Source organism: Magnolia sinica, chromosome 10 (assembly GCF_029962835.1).
Source record: "Magnolia sinica isolate HGM2019 chromosome 10, MsV1, whole genome shotgun sequence".
Classification (NCBI taxonomy): domain Eukaryota; kingdom Viridiplantae; phylum Streptophyta; class Magnoliopsida; order Magnoliales; family Magnoliaceae; genus Magnolia; species Magnolia sinica.
The window spans coordinates 3,777,331-3,795,746 of record NC_080582.1 but is presented as its reverse complement, the minus strand read 5'-3'; the positions used below and the strand labels follow the sequence as shown (position 1 = coordinate 3,795,746).

General features: G+C 40.4%; 1 protein-coding gene across 3 annotated transcripts; it reads right to left on the bottom strand.

The window, feature by feature from the left end:
- Positions 1-7,410: 7,410 nt before the first annotated feature.
- Positions 7,411-18,416, bottom strand: LOC131257794 (disease resistance RPP13-like protein 4). Of its 3 annotated transcripts, none has more exons than XM_058258694.1 (3): positions 18,277-18,416; positions 11,299-13,341; positions 7,411-7,687 (listed from the first exon to the last, which is right to left on the bottom strand). In XM_058258694.1, exon 2 carries the CDS (start codon positions 13,337-13,339, stop codon positions 11,303-11,305), a length of 2,037 nt encoding a protein of 678 aa, XP_058114677.1. In that variant the 5' UTR covers positions 13,340-13,341; positions 18,277-18,416; the 3' UTR covers positions 7,411-7,687; positions 11,299-11,302. The 3 variants fall into 3 exon arrangements, with proteins under 3 accessions (XP_058114677.1, XP_058114678.1, XP_058114676.1); XM_058258695.1 differs by having other exon boundaries at positions 7,411-7,675; XM_058258693.1 differs by lacking the exon at positions 7,411-7,687 and having other exon boundaries at positions 11,204-13,341.

Genomic DNA, 18,416 nt, shown 5'->3' with positions numbered 1-18,416 from the left:
CACTTCACCTCAGATAATTGGACATTTTGGGGAAATCTATATTGATTAGGGCTGAATGTCGGGCCGGTTGGAGCTCAACCCTAGCCCAACCCAAGGTTCTGATACCTCGACCCCAACCCAACCCAACCCAACCCAGTCCGGTAACCACGCTGAAGTAGTCAATCTATCAGCACTACAGCAGTGACATACAACTTTGAACTTAACAGCCGGTCCTGTCACCTTTCGGAATGGGGGACCCGTTGCAGTAGTTGTGAAACTACCGGACTGGGAGAGGACAACCTGTTGTTCCTGCTTCTCTTTCTTCGCTTTGCGGACGGAGGTCCTATGGTAGGTAACAACAAGTACTTGACCGAAGGGGGCCAACGTTTCTTCTCCTCCACCGAGGAGCCGTTGGCTGCGAGAAACAAGGGGTTAGAGATTCTAGAACCCAAGCCTAAGCCAAGCAGGCTTGGTTGGGTTGGTTGGGTGCTAATATTTTTCTCTATTATATTTCAATGCACGTCTGTCCTATTCTTGCAACTATAATTTTATTATTATATATATGTAGTTATTTATAAGTAAAGAACTTCAATTTTTATTTTTATTTTTATATTTTTCTAAACTAACAAGCTAAAATACAGGACAACTACTCCTTTAAAAATTGTGGTGTAACATGCGGTGTATCTTGTTAGCTTGAGTTACCAGAAATGATGTGGACCAATGAGACCCGATGACACCGAAAATTCCCATGCCTTCAACACATACTATCCACACTCAATTATAATTTATAAATAACTTATATATCGATCGGGTTTGAGTTGGGTCGGGCAACTTGAGACCTCAACCCAAGCCCAACCCAAGTTTTATCAGGTCAGTGTTTGTATAGTCCAAGCCCAAAACCGAACCGATACATCCTACCCAAGCCCAACCCAATTTCGGGTCGGTTGGGTTGAACTCACCCGGATCTCAACCCTAATATTAATTAGATGTTTAAAAATAGCCCAATCAATAGTAGGCCTGCGGGGGAAAAAAAAAAAAACAAAGGATGTGCACTGATAATATTTAATGGTCATACAATGCTCTGGATGAGTACCTTGTAGGTTTACGTTTTGTGCAGACGAGTTCCAGGTTGATGCTTCAATGATCCAGACCATTGATATATTATATCCCAACGGTCCATAGCCCAAATATTTTCCAAATGGAAAAGTCCCAACCCATTAAGAATTGGCCAACCAATAGACGGTTAGCGACCACTGTAGGTAGGATCACATTTTTGGTGCATGGGCCATCTATTGTAGGGCCCATTGTTTTATCAATGTTTGGATCACTGAACCATGGGTCTCATAGAAAATCTGAACGGTAAGGTTCAAGCTTAAAATCCAAATTCTACTGTACCACACCTTTTTTTTTTTTTTCAAAATTGTGATTTCATGTATATTGGAAGAAGGAGCTTTACAATTCTCAAAGATGGGCCTGTTAACAAAAAGGAATAAGCAGGCCCACCTGCCAAGAAAGGGAATACACAAGCACGACAATTCTCTCAAGGATCCTAATCCTACTTTGTCAAAAAAGAGTAAGCCTCTAATGAGAGGAGGAAGCTCAGTCATGGACAAGAAGGAAGAATGGATTTGAGCACTACTGCCCAAATGGGCAAGCCCATCAGCCACGGCATTAGCTTCCCTTAGGGAGTAGGAGATGGAAATTTTCATTTTTTCTATGAGGGATTTAATCCTAATCCACCAATACCACATGGCCCACAATGGAGCGGATTTCTTGGAGAGGGAGTCCACCACTGATTTTGAGTCGCTGATGAGTTCCACCTTGTTGAGGCCCAAAGCCATGCAACGGGATAGGGCCTCCCAGAGTACTTTGGTTTCAGCCCAGCCGTTTGAGCCAATCCGTAGCCAGAATAGAAGGCGAAGATGAACTCCCCTGAATGGTCCCTAGCTACTCTGCCACCCCCGGATGTGCCTGGGTTACCCAGAGAAGATCCATCTACATTCATTTTAATCCAACCCCAGCAGGAGTGAACCCAATAGACCATCGGGGTCTTCAAAGGGAGCATTTTGGACCCATCCAGCCCCAGACCGTTGAGGGCCTTAGCAGCGGAATCAAAGAGGTAGAGCAAGTGGCAAGCACGCATGCTTGTTTCTGGCAGGCCACAATGTAGTGTGTTGCCCAAAGTTCGAACTGATCCGATGATCTTCACATTTTCACTTCGGCAATTTGGACGGTTGACCATTTTCCCTTATACTGTCCACATGACGTTCACCAATTAGATGATAAAGGTGGACCGTGAACTTGTCAAATTTTCGTGGAACATCCATTATTTTCATACATGTATGTAGGGTGTTGCACATCTTGTCTTAGCCCAAGTGAAGACAAAAACACAGCCCATAAATCAGGCTCAAGCCTCAAAATCCTGGGTGTGATTTTGTCCATTGCAGTTAATTTGCAACCACACGGAGCTGCATGAGGCTACAGATTGGGTTCGAGCCAACCCCAACCGGACTGACCTAAGTTGATGTTGGGTTGGATTTAGGGCGGAAAGTCGGGCATGTTCAACCTGACCGACCCGTGACCAACCCGACATTGTGTTGGGATCGGGCAAGATGTATGGGGTTTGGTCTTGGGATTGGGCTATACAAACACCAACCCAATCAAACTTGGGTTGGGCTTGGGTTGAGGTCTCGGGTTGCCCGACCCAACCCTAACCCGATCGATATATAATTGCATGTAGATCGTCTATGTTGAATGCATAGGAAATTCCAATGCCATCGGGTATCATTAGTCCACGTTATTTCCGATGAGTCAAACTAACAAGATACGCCAGATTTCTCTCCCAAATAGATTGCGTGCTGCACAACACGACTTTAAAGGAATTGTTATCCTATATTTTAGCTGATTTATTTAGAAAAATGAAATATCATTATATAAATAATTATATATTTAATTAATAAAATCATAGGTACAAAAAATAAGACATATATTGAAATATAATAGACTAATATAATAACAAAAATATTAACATGTATTCACCTAACCAACCCGGCCAACCCGACCGAGCCAGCTTGGGTTGAGAATTCCCAACCTGGGGGTTGGGTTGGGTTGAGGTATAGGAACCTTGGGTTGGGCTAGGGTTGAGCACCAACCCAACCCAAACCAACCCAACCTGACCCGCCCAACTTTCAGCCCCAGTTGGATTGCTGGGTTCCTTGAGATATGTAAGGGTCGGAAAACTCCCAACTTGATTTGAAACTGGGTTGGTTTGGGTTGAGCAAATTTAGATTGGGATGGGTCTGTTTAAGGCTGAATACCTTGGGTAGGAAATTAGGTTGGGTTCTCTTGAGGTTGGGTCCGGCCGGCTCAGGTCGACCCTCTCAACTCAACCAAACACCCTGAGTTGCTCTTCTACATGTGTGGGCAGACTGATGAGTTGACCAGCCCGATTGTGGGCCAGGTAATATGCACCCTGGGCCATTCCTAACACACCTTGGATATCTGGATTGCCCGCAAAGATCTTGATTTTCTCTTCTTCACGTTTCCTCCACCAGATTGTTATTTGATTTTGGTCACACGGGTGTTTTTTACGTTTGTTGATGTGATTCGGTGGGGGTAGTAAGGATAGTTGATTTTCTTTTGTTATATTGTCAAGAGATGCAATTTCTCACCAAACAAGGTTTTGAAAAAAACCCTACTTCCAAACGCTGGACTCCAATGATAGTTTACCACTATTTAATAAATGACAGTCCCTTCAACCACTCACATGACAAAGTTAATAAATGGCAGTCCCTTCCAAGGGTTGATTCCCTGGGAATTCGATCCCGGGGCGCTTTTTCTTTCGCTGGTCTCTTTCCCTTACCCTTTTTTTATTTTTATTTTAATTATCTTTTTTAATTTTTTACTTTATCCTTATCCTTTTCTTTTATTATTTTTATTATTATTTTTCTTTTTCTTAATTATTTTGATTATCCCTTTCCTTTTCCTTTTTCTTAATATACCATGCGTCTTCCACCGCCTTTTACTTTTACTTTTACTTTTGCTCCTTTTATCATTACACCACGCACCTTCCCCAGCCATTGGCGTTTTGTCTTCAAAGGTGTTGTTTGGACGCTGATGGGGCACCCGCCTGTCCCGAGTTTGGAACAGGCTGAGGCACTGAGGGGCCCACTGTTATATATGGATTTATCCACACCGTTCATCCATTTTTCCATATCATTTTAGTTAAACGGCCCAAAAATACGCAGTTCTAAGGCTTAAGTGAATCACACCAGAGGATACACAAGTGATAATGACTATCACCGTTGAAACCTTCCTGACTCCGAGATGTTTATTTGCCATCCAAGCCGTTCTTAAAGTCACATAATTAGGCATCGATGAAAGCAAAATATAAATATCGGACGTGGATTTCCTGCGAAAGCCTTTTGGAGGGAGTTCCTGCGCTGGGAAATTAGTAGGGGCTTACTGTGATGTTTGTGAGAAATCTTTCCCGTCCATCTGTTTTGTGAGTTCATTTTAGGACATGTTACCAAAAATGAACCATATCCAAAGCTCAAGTAAGCCAAAAATATGATAATTAAATGTCCACAGTTAAAGTATTTGTGGTGCCACAGAAGCTTTGATTCATGCTCATATTTTTATTTTCAATTCATCCCAATAAGAATGACGTTATTAACGGTATGGATGGCATCTAAACATTATTGTTGAACCCAGGAAGGTTTTAAATTTCCCTAACCATATTTTCCTTTTGTACGGCTCACTCAAGCTTTGGATACAGTTCATTTTTGACAAAATTTTTTAAAATGAACTCACAAAACGGATGAACGGGCAGGATTTTTCACAAACATTAAAGTGATCCCCACCTAACTTCCTGCGAAAGGCTTTCGCTGGAAAATCCGCGTCCATAAATATCAGCTTCATCCAAAACCTCCCTGTATATCTCGATAAGTTTTGAACGGTGGCAAATAATGCCCACTGTGTGGTCCACTCGAGCCTTGCCTGATTTTTAAGCTATTATTCTAAAATGATAGATAAAAGTATACAGACTGTGTGAATAAACCCATACATCATGGTGGTCCCCTCAGAGCCCTAGACAGTTCCAAAATTCCGACCAGCATGTGTTAGTACCCAATCCGTGCGAGTGTTTGGCATCATGTCACCCTGATGTATGTGTTACATCCACCCGGTTCATCAGTTGAGAAATATCATGCTAAGACGTATGTGTAGAAATCAGGGCAGTCCAAAATTCATGTGGGCCACACTGCAAGGAAAATTAGGGACTGGGACGCACGCCGTAGCAAGCTTCTTAGGTCCACTGTGTTGTTTATATACAATACAACCCGTTCATCAGATGAGCATCGGCTGGATGAAAATATATAATAGAAATCAGCTTGATCAAAATCTCAGGCGGGCCACAAGGGAGGAATTTAAAAGTTCTAACGGTGATTTTAAATTGTTCCTCAGGTGTGGCGCATGCAAGTCTCATATCCTACTAATTTTTGTTGTGTACAATGAAGATGTGATGACGTAACTGATGGATGGAGTGGATATATCTCACTAACGTCCCAGTGGGCCACACAGAGGTCGAATATTGCAAGCCCTACCAACAACAACGTGGTGGGAAATCCGCGCCTGTAACAAAAACAAAAATCTTTCGAGTACAGTCACGACTCAGATGAGTCAGGGTGAGTGAGTTATGGTGAAGATCGACTTTGACCGAGTCCGAGACCCATCCATGTCTTAAAATCTTGAGTGGGACCCATCATGATGTGTGAGTGGCATCCACTCTTTCCATCATTTTCACTGGATCATTTTAGTAACTCAACAAACAAATCACGTTGATCTAAAATTCATGTGGGCCACACCACAGGAAACGGTGTGGATGCTATGGTGATTTGGAGGAACATATAGCCCCTCAAGAGGATGCACCATTCCATGGTGGCCGACGAGCGCAAAAATCAAGTCAATCCATGACATGGGTGTGCCACATCACATACAATAGTTGAGATGGGTTATCCTCCCATTAAAATCTTGATAGTCATTTATTGAGCCCACCGAGATGTGGTTCACAAATCCAGCCTATACATTGTGTGTGTCCCACTTGGATGAGGGGTCAGATCAAGTTTCAGCTGCATCCAAAAGTCAACTGTGCCCCAACAAGTATTTTAATATGTTTTAGGCATGTCTTCACATGGTTTTAGATGGTATGGCCCACCCGAGTTCCTTATACAGTGAATTTTTGGGATACCCGATAACCTAAAGGGAACCCATCAAATGCACAGTGTTGATGTTTGACACACATCATGGTGGGGCTCACACAACTCGACCTCATGGAAAGTTCCCACGATGACAACCTTATAGCACCTAGGGGTGTACATCGAGCCAAACCGAGTCGAGCTGGCCTCAGCTCGACTCGGCTTGAATAATGGCTAACCTCAGCTCGAACTCGGCTCGACTTGGTCCTCGGGCCTAATTGACCAGCTCGGCTCGGTTCGGTCAACAGCTAGGGCCGAGTTTGAGCCAAGATCGAGCCGAGTTTGTTATTGAGGCATTTCCACAAACACCTAAACTGCAACTTCACAATCTCACTGTTTGTAAGATAGAGGCAATTGTTTTACGGGTGTTTTATCAAACAACTTCTAAGTGATATAAAAATCAAAAAAAAAAAAAAAAGGTATTTGTTTAATGTACATACCTTGCCTGCCACCGGCCAAACCTTCCTTACCACCGGCCACATTTGGTTGAGTCATTTTATCAAACAATTGGTGAGCAACATCAATGGCAAAGTAACCGAGTCACCAAACTGGTTCGATCCGAGTTCGATTCAAGCTGGATTCAATCCGAGTCGAGTTGAGCTGGTGCCTGCTCAAACTCGGGCTCGAACTCATTTTCGAGGTCAAAAAATCAGCTCAACTCGGCTCGAACTCAGCTTCAAACTAAGTCGAATCGAGCTTTTTCAAGTTGAGTCGAGTCGAGTCAAGCGAGCTAACCGAGCTAGCTCGGTTCATGTACCCCTAATAGTACCATTTCTCACACACACATGTGCGTGTGTGTGTGTGTGTGCGTTCATGTACACCCCTAGTAGTACCATTTCTCATATATGTGTGTGTGTGTGTGTGTGTTTTATTCAAGTTGTTTATCTATTTTTCTAGATCATTATAGAGAAAGAGCCCAAAAATGAGAGAGATCAAAATCTCAAGTGGACCACACCACAAGAAATCCTGGCGATTGAATGCCCACCATTATAAACTTCCTAGGGCCCACTATGTCACGACCTAGATTTCGGATACTTTTTGTGTAATTTGAATATGAAATTCAGGTCATAACTTGTATACTAAGTGTACTTAAATTATTTGATATGCTTATACAAATTTTGTCTAACGAATAGTACTACCATAGATCTAAGTTTCATTCATACTTAATCACATCTCATGGAAAAGAAATCAACCATCAATTCCAATAATCAGTTATTAACATAATTAATGACCCTCTCATTTGGGGTCTTATGCAATAAAATAAAGCTTGTCTAACAAACTTGAAATAAATAAATAAAAATTCAAAAATATTAAATGGAATTAAAATGATAATCATGGCTGGTGTAGAGTAACAACTTCTTCCTCTATCAAGTAGGGTCGCATGTCCCTTGAGTCTTTTTCTGGCTTGACTACGTACTTATATTCTTCAGTTACTAGCCAACCTTCAATCAGAACTGTAAAATTTTACATCAATATAAGTTAAGCTGCCCAGGCCTAGTAAGAGGTTTTGACACTGTTCTTTACATCAAATTATAATAGAATAACAACAATTATATCTAGAGATGTCTCACACGAATTCAACACATATCATACATGCAAATGATGGATGCATAAGCATATTAAGTATTCGTAAATGATATACCATATGATCATTTCCATTCTCATATTCGAATCATTGTAGTTTTCATGTTAACTGTTAATATCATCATAATCATTAATTTATAATTATATCCATTCAGTAAATCAGTCCATTAGTTACAATTATACAGAAAATCATATCATAAATTTACCAACACAATAAATCAATTCATTGGCTATACTAGCATATTGAACAAATCACATCATTAATAATACATCAATCAAAATTATACGTTTAATAATTAAATCCAATAAGAGATCATAATAACAAATTAATGTTAAAACAAACATACAAAACATGATCAATGAATCTATTTTAACTTAATGGAGGGGAAACACATCAGAATCACTCACCTTGATGCAGTAAATATGATTATATAAATCAATAGTTCGACTTGAATCAGAACTTTCTAAAATCACATAAATGAAAATTATTTTCTAATGTCACTAGTTCACATACTGAAGCCCACCTTTAATCGATCTAAATCTATTTATATAACAAGATATCTTATTTAAATGAATTTATACATTATGAAAAAATAGTACAAAAACTAAGGTATTGTTAGAATTTGGCTCCTAAAATTTCTGCAAATTCGGGCTGTTTTCAGTAACAGTTTCGAAAGTTGATTTTTCTAAAGGTTTGGGCAGTATTCTATAACATTCTGAAATTTTATACCAGAACCTCCTGAATTCACGAAAAAAAATATTTTACTCCTGAAATTCTAAATTTGTTACGCAATTTGTGATAATTTACAGAAAGTTTTGGAAATTTATTTACGTTGATAATTTAAGGTTGAAATCAAATTTGATAGATGAATTAAGGCCAACCATTAATCATCACTTGATCACAAAACCGATGATTATCTTGATCCGACCATCAATACATTAATTTATTACAATTATATAAATGATCACATTGATTGATCAATGCAGCCTACTAAATGATTAGATCGATCATCAAATCTGAATGTCATCATCATCCAATGTCTGAATTTTGATAGTTGGTTCAAATCGAGTAAGATCTCAACCATCCAATGGTTCCACACAATAAATCAACATATGATTCATTGTCTACCATTACCTCAGATCGTTGCGACTCATCCAATGGTCCAATCAATTTGGAATTTAGTATTTTAATTAATTTTATTCTTAAGAATATGATGAATAACAATGATTTAATATTACACGTCTCAGATTATGACATATAATTCTCAGTGCTAAGTTGTAGCTTACGCTGAGACTTATTCTTCCGATATTAATTCAATTTCCTTAAATTAGTGAAGAATTTTAGTAAATTTATAATCGGTATAGTCCATTAAAGTGTCGAATGCGTCTAATTCTTGAAATCATTACATAATGAAGTCTTAGAAAACCTGTGAACTTACGAATCGTATTGATCACTATCCATCATGGAAAAATCCCACCTTCTGCACATCTGCCCTAAAGCTATGCGTATTAGTGTACCGTTTCATATGGATAAGTTAAATGCACATAATAGATGTCTGATTGATCAAATCCGTCCAATGTGTAGAACAATGCCGAATTAAACTACTTTAGAAAGACAACAATGAGAAGATCATTACACTAACATGAATATGCGAATTTCAAAAGTCTCTCTTTGACTTTCTCTCTCTCATTTTTTTCCTATTATTTTCTTTCTTTGATTCTTTGAGTCTTAGTGGGACTCTGGCTCTCACACGCTCCCTCCTTAAGAGAGATGGTTTGCTGAGAGACTACAAGATATGAAGAAGAGTTGGGATAAGGAGACATAAATTGAGATCGACAAATTTTTATTTTTTTATTTCTCTCTCTCTCTCTCTCTCTCTCTCACTTAATTTTTTTTTAAAAATAAATTTTATTTTAAAAAAAAGCATTACACACTATAATTTTTATTTGTTATCAACCTGTTAATTAAGTCACACATACCTGACCAAGAGAAAACACAAATATCAGCTTGATCCAAGTGACCCCTAAGAAGTTTTTAAGGGTGAGTGTTCAATCATCACTCCTTCCTATGGTAAGTTTTTAATGGTGAGTGTTCAATCATCATTCTTTCCTATGGTAAGTTTTTAATGGTGAGTGTTCAATCATCACTCTTTCCTATGGTGTAGTCCATATGAGATTTGAATCTGCCTCTTTTTTGGACTCATGCCATAATATAGTACGGAAAAATTGATGAATGGCATGGATAGGACACATACATTATGGTGGGGCCCACATACTACTGTATCAACCTTCTTAGTAGGCAATCCGCGTCTATTTAGATGTAGGCTGATATAAACTGCTTGTTCATCATAAGACTCCATGAATGGATCATAAACAAAACACGTGTGTCGGCAAGGCAATCCTAGCCATGTAGAAAATTGTAATATAAAAATCAATGATCATATTTTAGGGATTTTTTGTGAAATTTTTCGATGGTTAGGATTGTCAACAGCTAGAGAGATCAATGATTTACATTCCTTGATGGTGGGCCCACATATGATGGTAGAAGTTGCTTAGTTAGATTCTTTTAAGGAAATTAAACTAGTCTATTAAAATCAGTGGTTACCAATAGAGTTGTACACAAGTCAAACCGAGTTGAGCTTGGCTCAGCTTGGTTCAACTCGGCCAACAGGCTACCTCTGCTCGAACCCGACTCGGCTTGGTCTTCGAGCCTGATTGGTCAACTCAACTTGGCTCGGTTAGCAGATCGAGCCATCTTGAGCCAAGTTCGAGCTCGATCCTTTGAGTCGAGTTCCAATTCGAGCCTATGAGTTGAGTTCGAGTTTAGGTTTTAAGGTTTAGGGTTATATATATATATCACATGTAATTTATTTAAATATATAAATATTTACAAAATATTTATATTAAGTGAACCTGATCCAAGTGGAATCGATTCAAACCGAGTCAAGTTCGAGTCAAATTCTAGCTCGGACTTGACTCGAAATTTTTTCTAGCTCAAAAAATCAACTCAGGTCGGATCGAACCCAGTTTTGAGTTGAGTCGACTCCAGATTCTTGGAGTTGAGTCGAGCGAGTTAACCGAGCTAACTCGGTTCATTTACAGTTCTCGTTACCAATACAGTCCGCCATTAAAAGAGAAACGAGTAAGAAATAAATGGATGGATATGTGGGTCCGATGCATCATATTGTGAATAATATCCAATGCACCCCCATCAGTGCAAGCGGCTCCATGCATGGTTCTTCGATCCAGACCATGGATGAGTGATGGTGCTGAAATCATCCAGACGGGATGATATATACTAACCCCCTAATTTTTTTCCTTAATTTTGGACCGTTCGTTATGCCCTATCTCAGACGTTAATTTACCAGACCAAAGATCAAAGGGTCAGGATACTCCGATTCAGGGATATTTTTAATGCATCAACCATCCGTTTTGGGACCCAATCAGATCAACAGTCCAGATCATGTAAAATGGGACTCACTCGTTCAAACAGGAGCAATAGTTCCAGCCATGGAGCTTGAGCTTGCATCTTCGTCATTCCGCACCCAATATCCCTTGTCATCGAATCCAGAAGGAGAATATAAGATATTCGGACATTCGTAAATCTGCGCACATCTCAGCTGTCGAAGCTTCATCTTCAGATCAACCCATTCCAACTTCAATTCTTTCAGAAATTTGAGACGCAGAATCTCTACATTCCATCCATCATTTTCAGTAACAGTGCTCAGTTTCCTCAGCTTCCCTCCTGCAATGTACAGCCTCTTCAGCCCCCTAAATCCTCCGGGTTTTAGCCAACTCATTGAGTCTTCATCAGGAACACACTCGAGTACCAGCTTCTCAAGCTTCAGGAGCGAAAATGCCAGCACCATCGATTCTTTCATTGACCCTGATCCCTTCATTGTCTTGTTCCTTGATGTTTTCAGTTCTGTGATCTGCGACGGTGGCGATCGCTTCATTGTTTTATTGCTTGATGTTTTCAGTTCTGTAATCTCCAACGGAGCTGATCCCTTCATTGTTTTTGGTTCTCTAATCTTCATCGGTGAGGATTTCATCTGGCCCCACGTAATTTTTAGCGACAGAAGGCTTTCAATTTTGCTTAATTCACTCAAATCTTCACCAATATGCACTTCGCTCCCAATGCGAATGCTCAGCTTCCATAGCTTCGTCAACTGAGTCAACTCACTGAGTCGACATGGGTCTCTGCTTCGGGTGCTCGCCACCACGAACCCCTTGAGAACTTGGAGGTTTGTCATCGAGCCGATCCCTTGTGGCATCTTGTCTAGTAAATAACACTCCGATACGTCCAGGTGAGTCAGTGAGTTGATCGACGTCACTGCCGGCGTCACGTTTTCTAGATTGTGACATGACCGGAGATCCAAGATCAATAGATTGGTAAGGCCAGCTATGGTCTCCGGCAGATCTATTATTCTAGAGATCCCTTGCAGGCTGAGATACCTCAATCCTTTCAGGAATTGTAGGGCCTCCAAGAACTTAGTGTCAGTGAATTCAATGTGATGACGAGACAAGTACTGCCACCTTCCAAGCTGCAGAGCAGCAATCGCCTTCAAACTCGCGAGCTGATCCTTGTTGCAGCTTAGGTATTGCGCACTTAAATTGAAAAGCGATCGCAATTCATTCGGTTTGGATTTTACAGTGACCGCCACTTGATCTTTCTCCTCCTTTGCCACCAAACAAGCCCGCTCGCATTGCATGGAGTTGAAGGTCGGGCGGTCTTGTTGGTCGAATGTGAAGAAATTTTCTGGATATTCCTCTGCTTTGGAAACCAGCATCTGACGAGCCCAAGGGTAGATTTTGCAGTACTTGGCGGTTTTACTATGTTTTTGGTATATGGGTTGGATCAGATTGCTCCAGATCAACATCTTAAAGCATTCTTCTCCGACATGCTCTGCTGTTCGACCGTTACTCGTTGGAGCCACCAGTCCTTCCCCGATCCACCAGTAGATCATGATCCGCCTCCTGATGACTTTGTTTTCAGGGAAGGCGGAGAAATAAAGAAAGCATCGTTTTAGTTGAGGATCAAGATAATCGTAAACTATATTGAGATTCGTCAGGCCCGGATCGGGTGCGGTGATTTTCTCTGCCATGCACTGGAACTCTTCCTCGTTCATGGGTATCTCCTTTGACACTGAAGAAGGGCTAGATGTTGTTGGGGACAACTGGAAGTCGCAGGGCACTTTTGAAGCCATTTCTTCAACTTTCTCGGCAGCAGATGCAAGAAGCTTTTTGCCATTTTCGGTGCTAAGAAAATCCAATGGCGCTCCTTGGGATTTGATCGAATCGTCATTGACCGATGGCTGTTCTTGGATGATTTGGTCAACGGTTCTAGTTAATGCAGCAAAGCCATCGAAAATGCCCTCCTCCCATTTCCTGGCCAAATGTAGCGCGGTTTTGATTTTTTCGATGCCATTTTTGATGTCTTCAATGGGAGCAGAAGCTTTGCCTCCTGCTGCGGCCAACAATTTGGTAAGGAAAGGATCAAAGGGTTCTCTCGTACCCGACATGACTGCAGAAAGCACAAACAAAGAATGAATTTGGAGACGAAGACGAAGGCAGATGGAAAGACTGTCGTCCAAAGAGTATAGTTTGGAAAAATGCTAAGATGATGTTAGAAATGGAAAATTATTTAATGTAATGGCTATGGATTTGGACATGGACAGACCTCTTCAGAATGTGGTTGCTACAAAACTTAAGAGATGTATTCAAGGCAACCTGATTTTTTTAATTTTTTTATTGTACTATTATTTTATTTTTATTTTATTTTGTTGAGGACGTCACGCGGGTATGGACGTGATGAGGTGGATCACCTTCTTCCTTAGGGGATAACTACGAATCCATGGAGCTTCTTTGGACTCCTCACAGAGATTCCTCGAATCCACGAAGAAAAATAGAAAATTTCAAATAACTTCTGATAAATTAAAAAATAAATTGATTGATAAAATAAAATAAAATTACAATCTTTAAATAGTGAAGTCAAACCTAGGATGGAGTTTCGGACTCAAACTCCCTAAAAAAGTGACTTACTATAAGTAGTAAACTTACTATTTATAAACAGTCATGATTCCTACTAGACTTCATGGGCATTGGCCAAAAATAGTAAGTGTCCAATTTAGCCTAACCATGTTATTCTCCTAATTTTTCTAAGCCCTTTTCATGTTGGGCATGACTCTTAAAACTCAAATGATCAAAAGTTATGATTGAATTAGTTGGAAATAAAATGGACTTTCAACCGTTGATACGATGGAATCTTATAGATATTGCATAGGCAACCCGTTGTAGCAGGGTTGGTAGCTAAAGTAGCTTCACCTATCCCAAAATCATATACGATACGTCCAAAAACTCATTCCAGTGTGCAAGATACGACTGTTTTAAGGTTTTGAAGGTCCTGATCACCTACACCTCCGATTAGGCTTTCTGTTGGCCGTGAAAGTGTCTGCAACCTGCTCTACGTCAATCTCACCCACTTCAAAAGAACTCGTCCTCAAGTTCTCGTCCCCCTTCGGTTCATACTACTTGATCAGGTCCGTGTTGTTAAAAGTAAATTAGATATTAATCTCATCTAGAAGATTAACACCGTAAGCATTGTCATTGATACCGGTCTTCTTGTTCTTCAACTCGTTGTACGTAGGTCTTGATCGAAAATGTCACCTTGCATAGATAGACGATAACATCGTCACCCACATCAAATACCTTTTGTCGACTTGCTCCTTATACTTGTCGTTCGAGGTTTGGAATAAGTGGCTTGCACATCCACATAAATGTCCATGATTAAGTCTGTCATATGTTCTGTTGCAATGCTTATGCTCGGAAGCTTGTCAAAGGACCACGTCAAGTGTGTGGCGGGGCACTCGACCATAAACAATCTGGAACAAGAACTTTCATGTTAAGTGGTTCACCATGTTGTCAAATGCGAACTCCGCTTTAGACAAGGTCAAATCCCACTACTTTATATAGTTTATCACTTCAAATACATCGAAGGAGGTTTTTCAATATGTGATTCACAACTTCAATTTGCCTATCGGTCTGTGTATGGTAGGCACTACTGAATTGAAGTTGTATACCAAAGCGATTTTACAAAGTCCACAAGAAATGACTAATGAACTACGTGTCACAGTCAGAAATAATAGTCTTGAGAACCCATAGAGCCGCACAACATCTCTGAAGAATAAGTTTGTCATGTGTGTTGTATTAAGGGTCTTCTTATATGAAATAAAATGCGTCATCTTTGAGAAATGATTTACCATCACGAACTACGAATCCATGCCGCGTTGTGTTCATGAGAGACCAAGCACGAAGTTCATAGATAAGTCATCTCATGGGCCATTAGGACAGGCAATGGGGTGTAGAAGCCCATATTCTAATATTGCCCCTTGGAGGTCTGACAAACATGACAACGCTACACGGATTTACCCACATAACAAGTGCCCATGTCTTGTCTCGCCCAAGGTCTCCACCAAGGCCACCTTCATGTAGCTCTTGAATAATTTGTTCTCTCAATGAACTTTAGGGAATGTACATTTGATTTTCTTTGAAGAGAAAATCATCTTGCATATGTAGGTCACTGAGATGACCCTCTTGACATCTCATTTATTCGTCATTGAAATCCTCGTCCTCGGTATATAATTACTTGAGACAGTCGAAACCGACCACCTTATTGTTCATCGTAACAAGTGGTGATGTACGGCTTGTTAAGTGCATCAACTACTTTATTATGCTGCCCTAATTTGTGCTTCGGAACGAATATGAGTTCTTATAAAAATGTAACCCACCTAACATATACACGATTCACGTTAGCCTAACTATTAATAAACTTTAGGGCCTGATGGTCAGTTTAGAGATCAAACTCCATCTGAATTGGATAATACCGCTAATGTCGCAATGCTTGAACTACTACATACAGCTTGACCTCGTATGTCAACCACTTCTTTTAGGTTTTGTTGAGCTTCGCACTGTAAAAGGCTACTTGTCCTACTTTCCTGTGATAAGATTCTTCCAATTCTGACATATAAAGTGTCACACTTAACCTCAAACAACTTGTCGAAACTCGAAAGAACTAAGACTAGTGTTGTGGACAATCGATGCTTGATTTCATCAAAACCCTTGCCAGCCTCATCGGTCCACTAAAACTGGCCTTTTTTTTTCATGCAATCTGTAATGGATGCAAGTATGGTGCTAAAATTTTACATGAATCAACGATAAAAGGTCGCAAACCCATGGAAACTCCTCACTTCAAAAATTTTAACTGTCAATCATCACTTTTCCCCACTGTGTGGCCCACCTGAGATTTGGACCTACTTCATTTTTGGGGCATGTCCTAAAATAAGCCAGCAAAACAGATGGATGACTTGGATATACAACACATACATCAAGGTGGGCCCCACTGACTGAATCGGCCCCCTATGATGAGGTTAGATGTTGGCGAGGAAGATAATCTTTCAATAGAATCCGAAAAAGGTGAAGGGGGAAATAATTCATCTTAATGCTGAAATATCCTTGACTGTCCCTATTTGGTATTTAAAATTCAAACAAATTCCGATGCAGATCAAAGATCTCTGGTCAGGACCTCCGACTAGCTGAACCTTTGATAAGAGGTGTTTGCAACATGGCCCATCTATGGTGGAACCTAATAAATTAAACGATGTGGATCAGCGTGGAAGAGCAATGCTGAGGAACAGTAGAAAAGGAAAAGAAGGGTGTAACAAACGGACTCTGGTTGCTTGATGCAGCACACACCACTTACCTCAGTACACAGTGACACTAGAAAAGCTCTATAAGACCCGCCATGATGTATGTGTTTTATCAACATTGTCCATTCATTTTTCAAGCTCATTTACCATATGAGCTTTAAAATGAGGCTGATCCAAATCTCAGATAGACCACCTTGAGGAAACAGTGGTAATTGAACACCAACCATTAAAAATTAGGTAAGGCCAATTGTAATTAATGTTTATTTACCATCCAACCTATTAATTAATTTAGATCAGGCCAATTGTAATGTTTATTTACCACCCAGCATATTAATTAATTCACACAGACCTGGAACACATATATTAAATTGATCCAAAACTGTTGTAGCTCAAGAGAAGTTTTTAACGGTGGGTGTTCAACCACCACTGTTTCTTGCGATATGGTCCAGCTAAGATTTAAATTTGCCTTATTTTTGGGCTCATGTCATGACATGATCTGAAAAAATAGATCAACAATGGGGATAAAACTCATACATCATGGTGGAGCCCCAGCTTTTCCAGTGGCACGTAGTATTGAGCCCCAGCAGATCCAAATGTTACATGAACGGTAGTATGAAAAACTATGGTAATTGAGTATTAAAAACTTCTCCAAGGCCATAAAAGCTTTGGATCAAGACAATATCTGTGTATCTTCATCTAGGTCTTTGTGACTTTATCAACAGGTTTTGGACGGCAAATAAACATCCCGATGGAATTCATAAAGTTCTTATTACAAATGTTTCCTGTAGTGTGGTCCACCTTATATTTGGGTTAACTTCATTTTTGAGATAACACCCTGAAAAAAGCTGTCAAAATGGTTAGACGGCGTGGAGTTAAAGCACCTACATCACTGTAAGCCCCCACAGTCAGGGTCACACCCACCTCGGTGAGACCAGGGATACACTGAAGCTGCGCCGGATTATTGCAAGATGGTTCGAAGCCCTGTCCCACCTAGTAAATCCTAGACCCGAGCCCCACTTAATACGCTTCCTTGATAGGTGCGATATTAGGGTCCACAGAAGTCAACTCTCTTTCGGAATCGGATTTGCTACTCTACCTGCCTGGTGGTCGGTACTCTGTGGGCCCCACCATGAGGTATGTATTTCATCCATTCCGTCCATCTATTTTTCTAGATCATTTTATAACATGAGACTAAAAATTAGGTATATCCCAATCCTAATTGGACCACATTACAGGAAACATTAATGAATGAACGTTGACTATTAAAAAAAATTTGGGGGCTACAAAGGTTATGGATCAAGATGTTATTTTTTTTCCCTTCATCTGGGTCTGTATGACTGAATAAACAGATTGGATGTCAAATAAACAGTACAGTAGGCCTTAGGAGGATTTTAATGGTGGATATCCAATCACTATTGTTTTCCTGTGGTGTGGCCCAATAGAGATTTTCATCCCTTTCTTTTTTAACATCAAACTCTAAAATGATCTGTAAAAATGGATGAACGGCATGGATGAAACACATACATCATGGTGGGGGTCACAGAGCACCGACAACCAGATACCGGGCTGGTGGTATGGGGAGTAGCCAATCCGTTTCCATTTCTGTATCGCATATCATTTGTTGGAGTAGCAATGCAATCTCTTTTAAAATGGAAAATGCATTAGCAAACGTAGGTAGAAGTCCGGGCCGGTGACGGACTAAAATAATCCAGCCCGATGCTGAGCCCGAGTATTTGTAGGAGAGAGATGCGGACCTGTTTTTAAGTCTCACTGCTGCAATGGCCACAACGCCATGTGGGTTGGTCAGAGAGGCTGTGTGCGTTGCTCCAATTTTTTGGTATTTATAATGCGAGAATGGCCTCGGATTCGAGGCGGATCCTGGCAAAAATCCCGC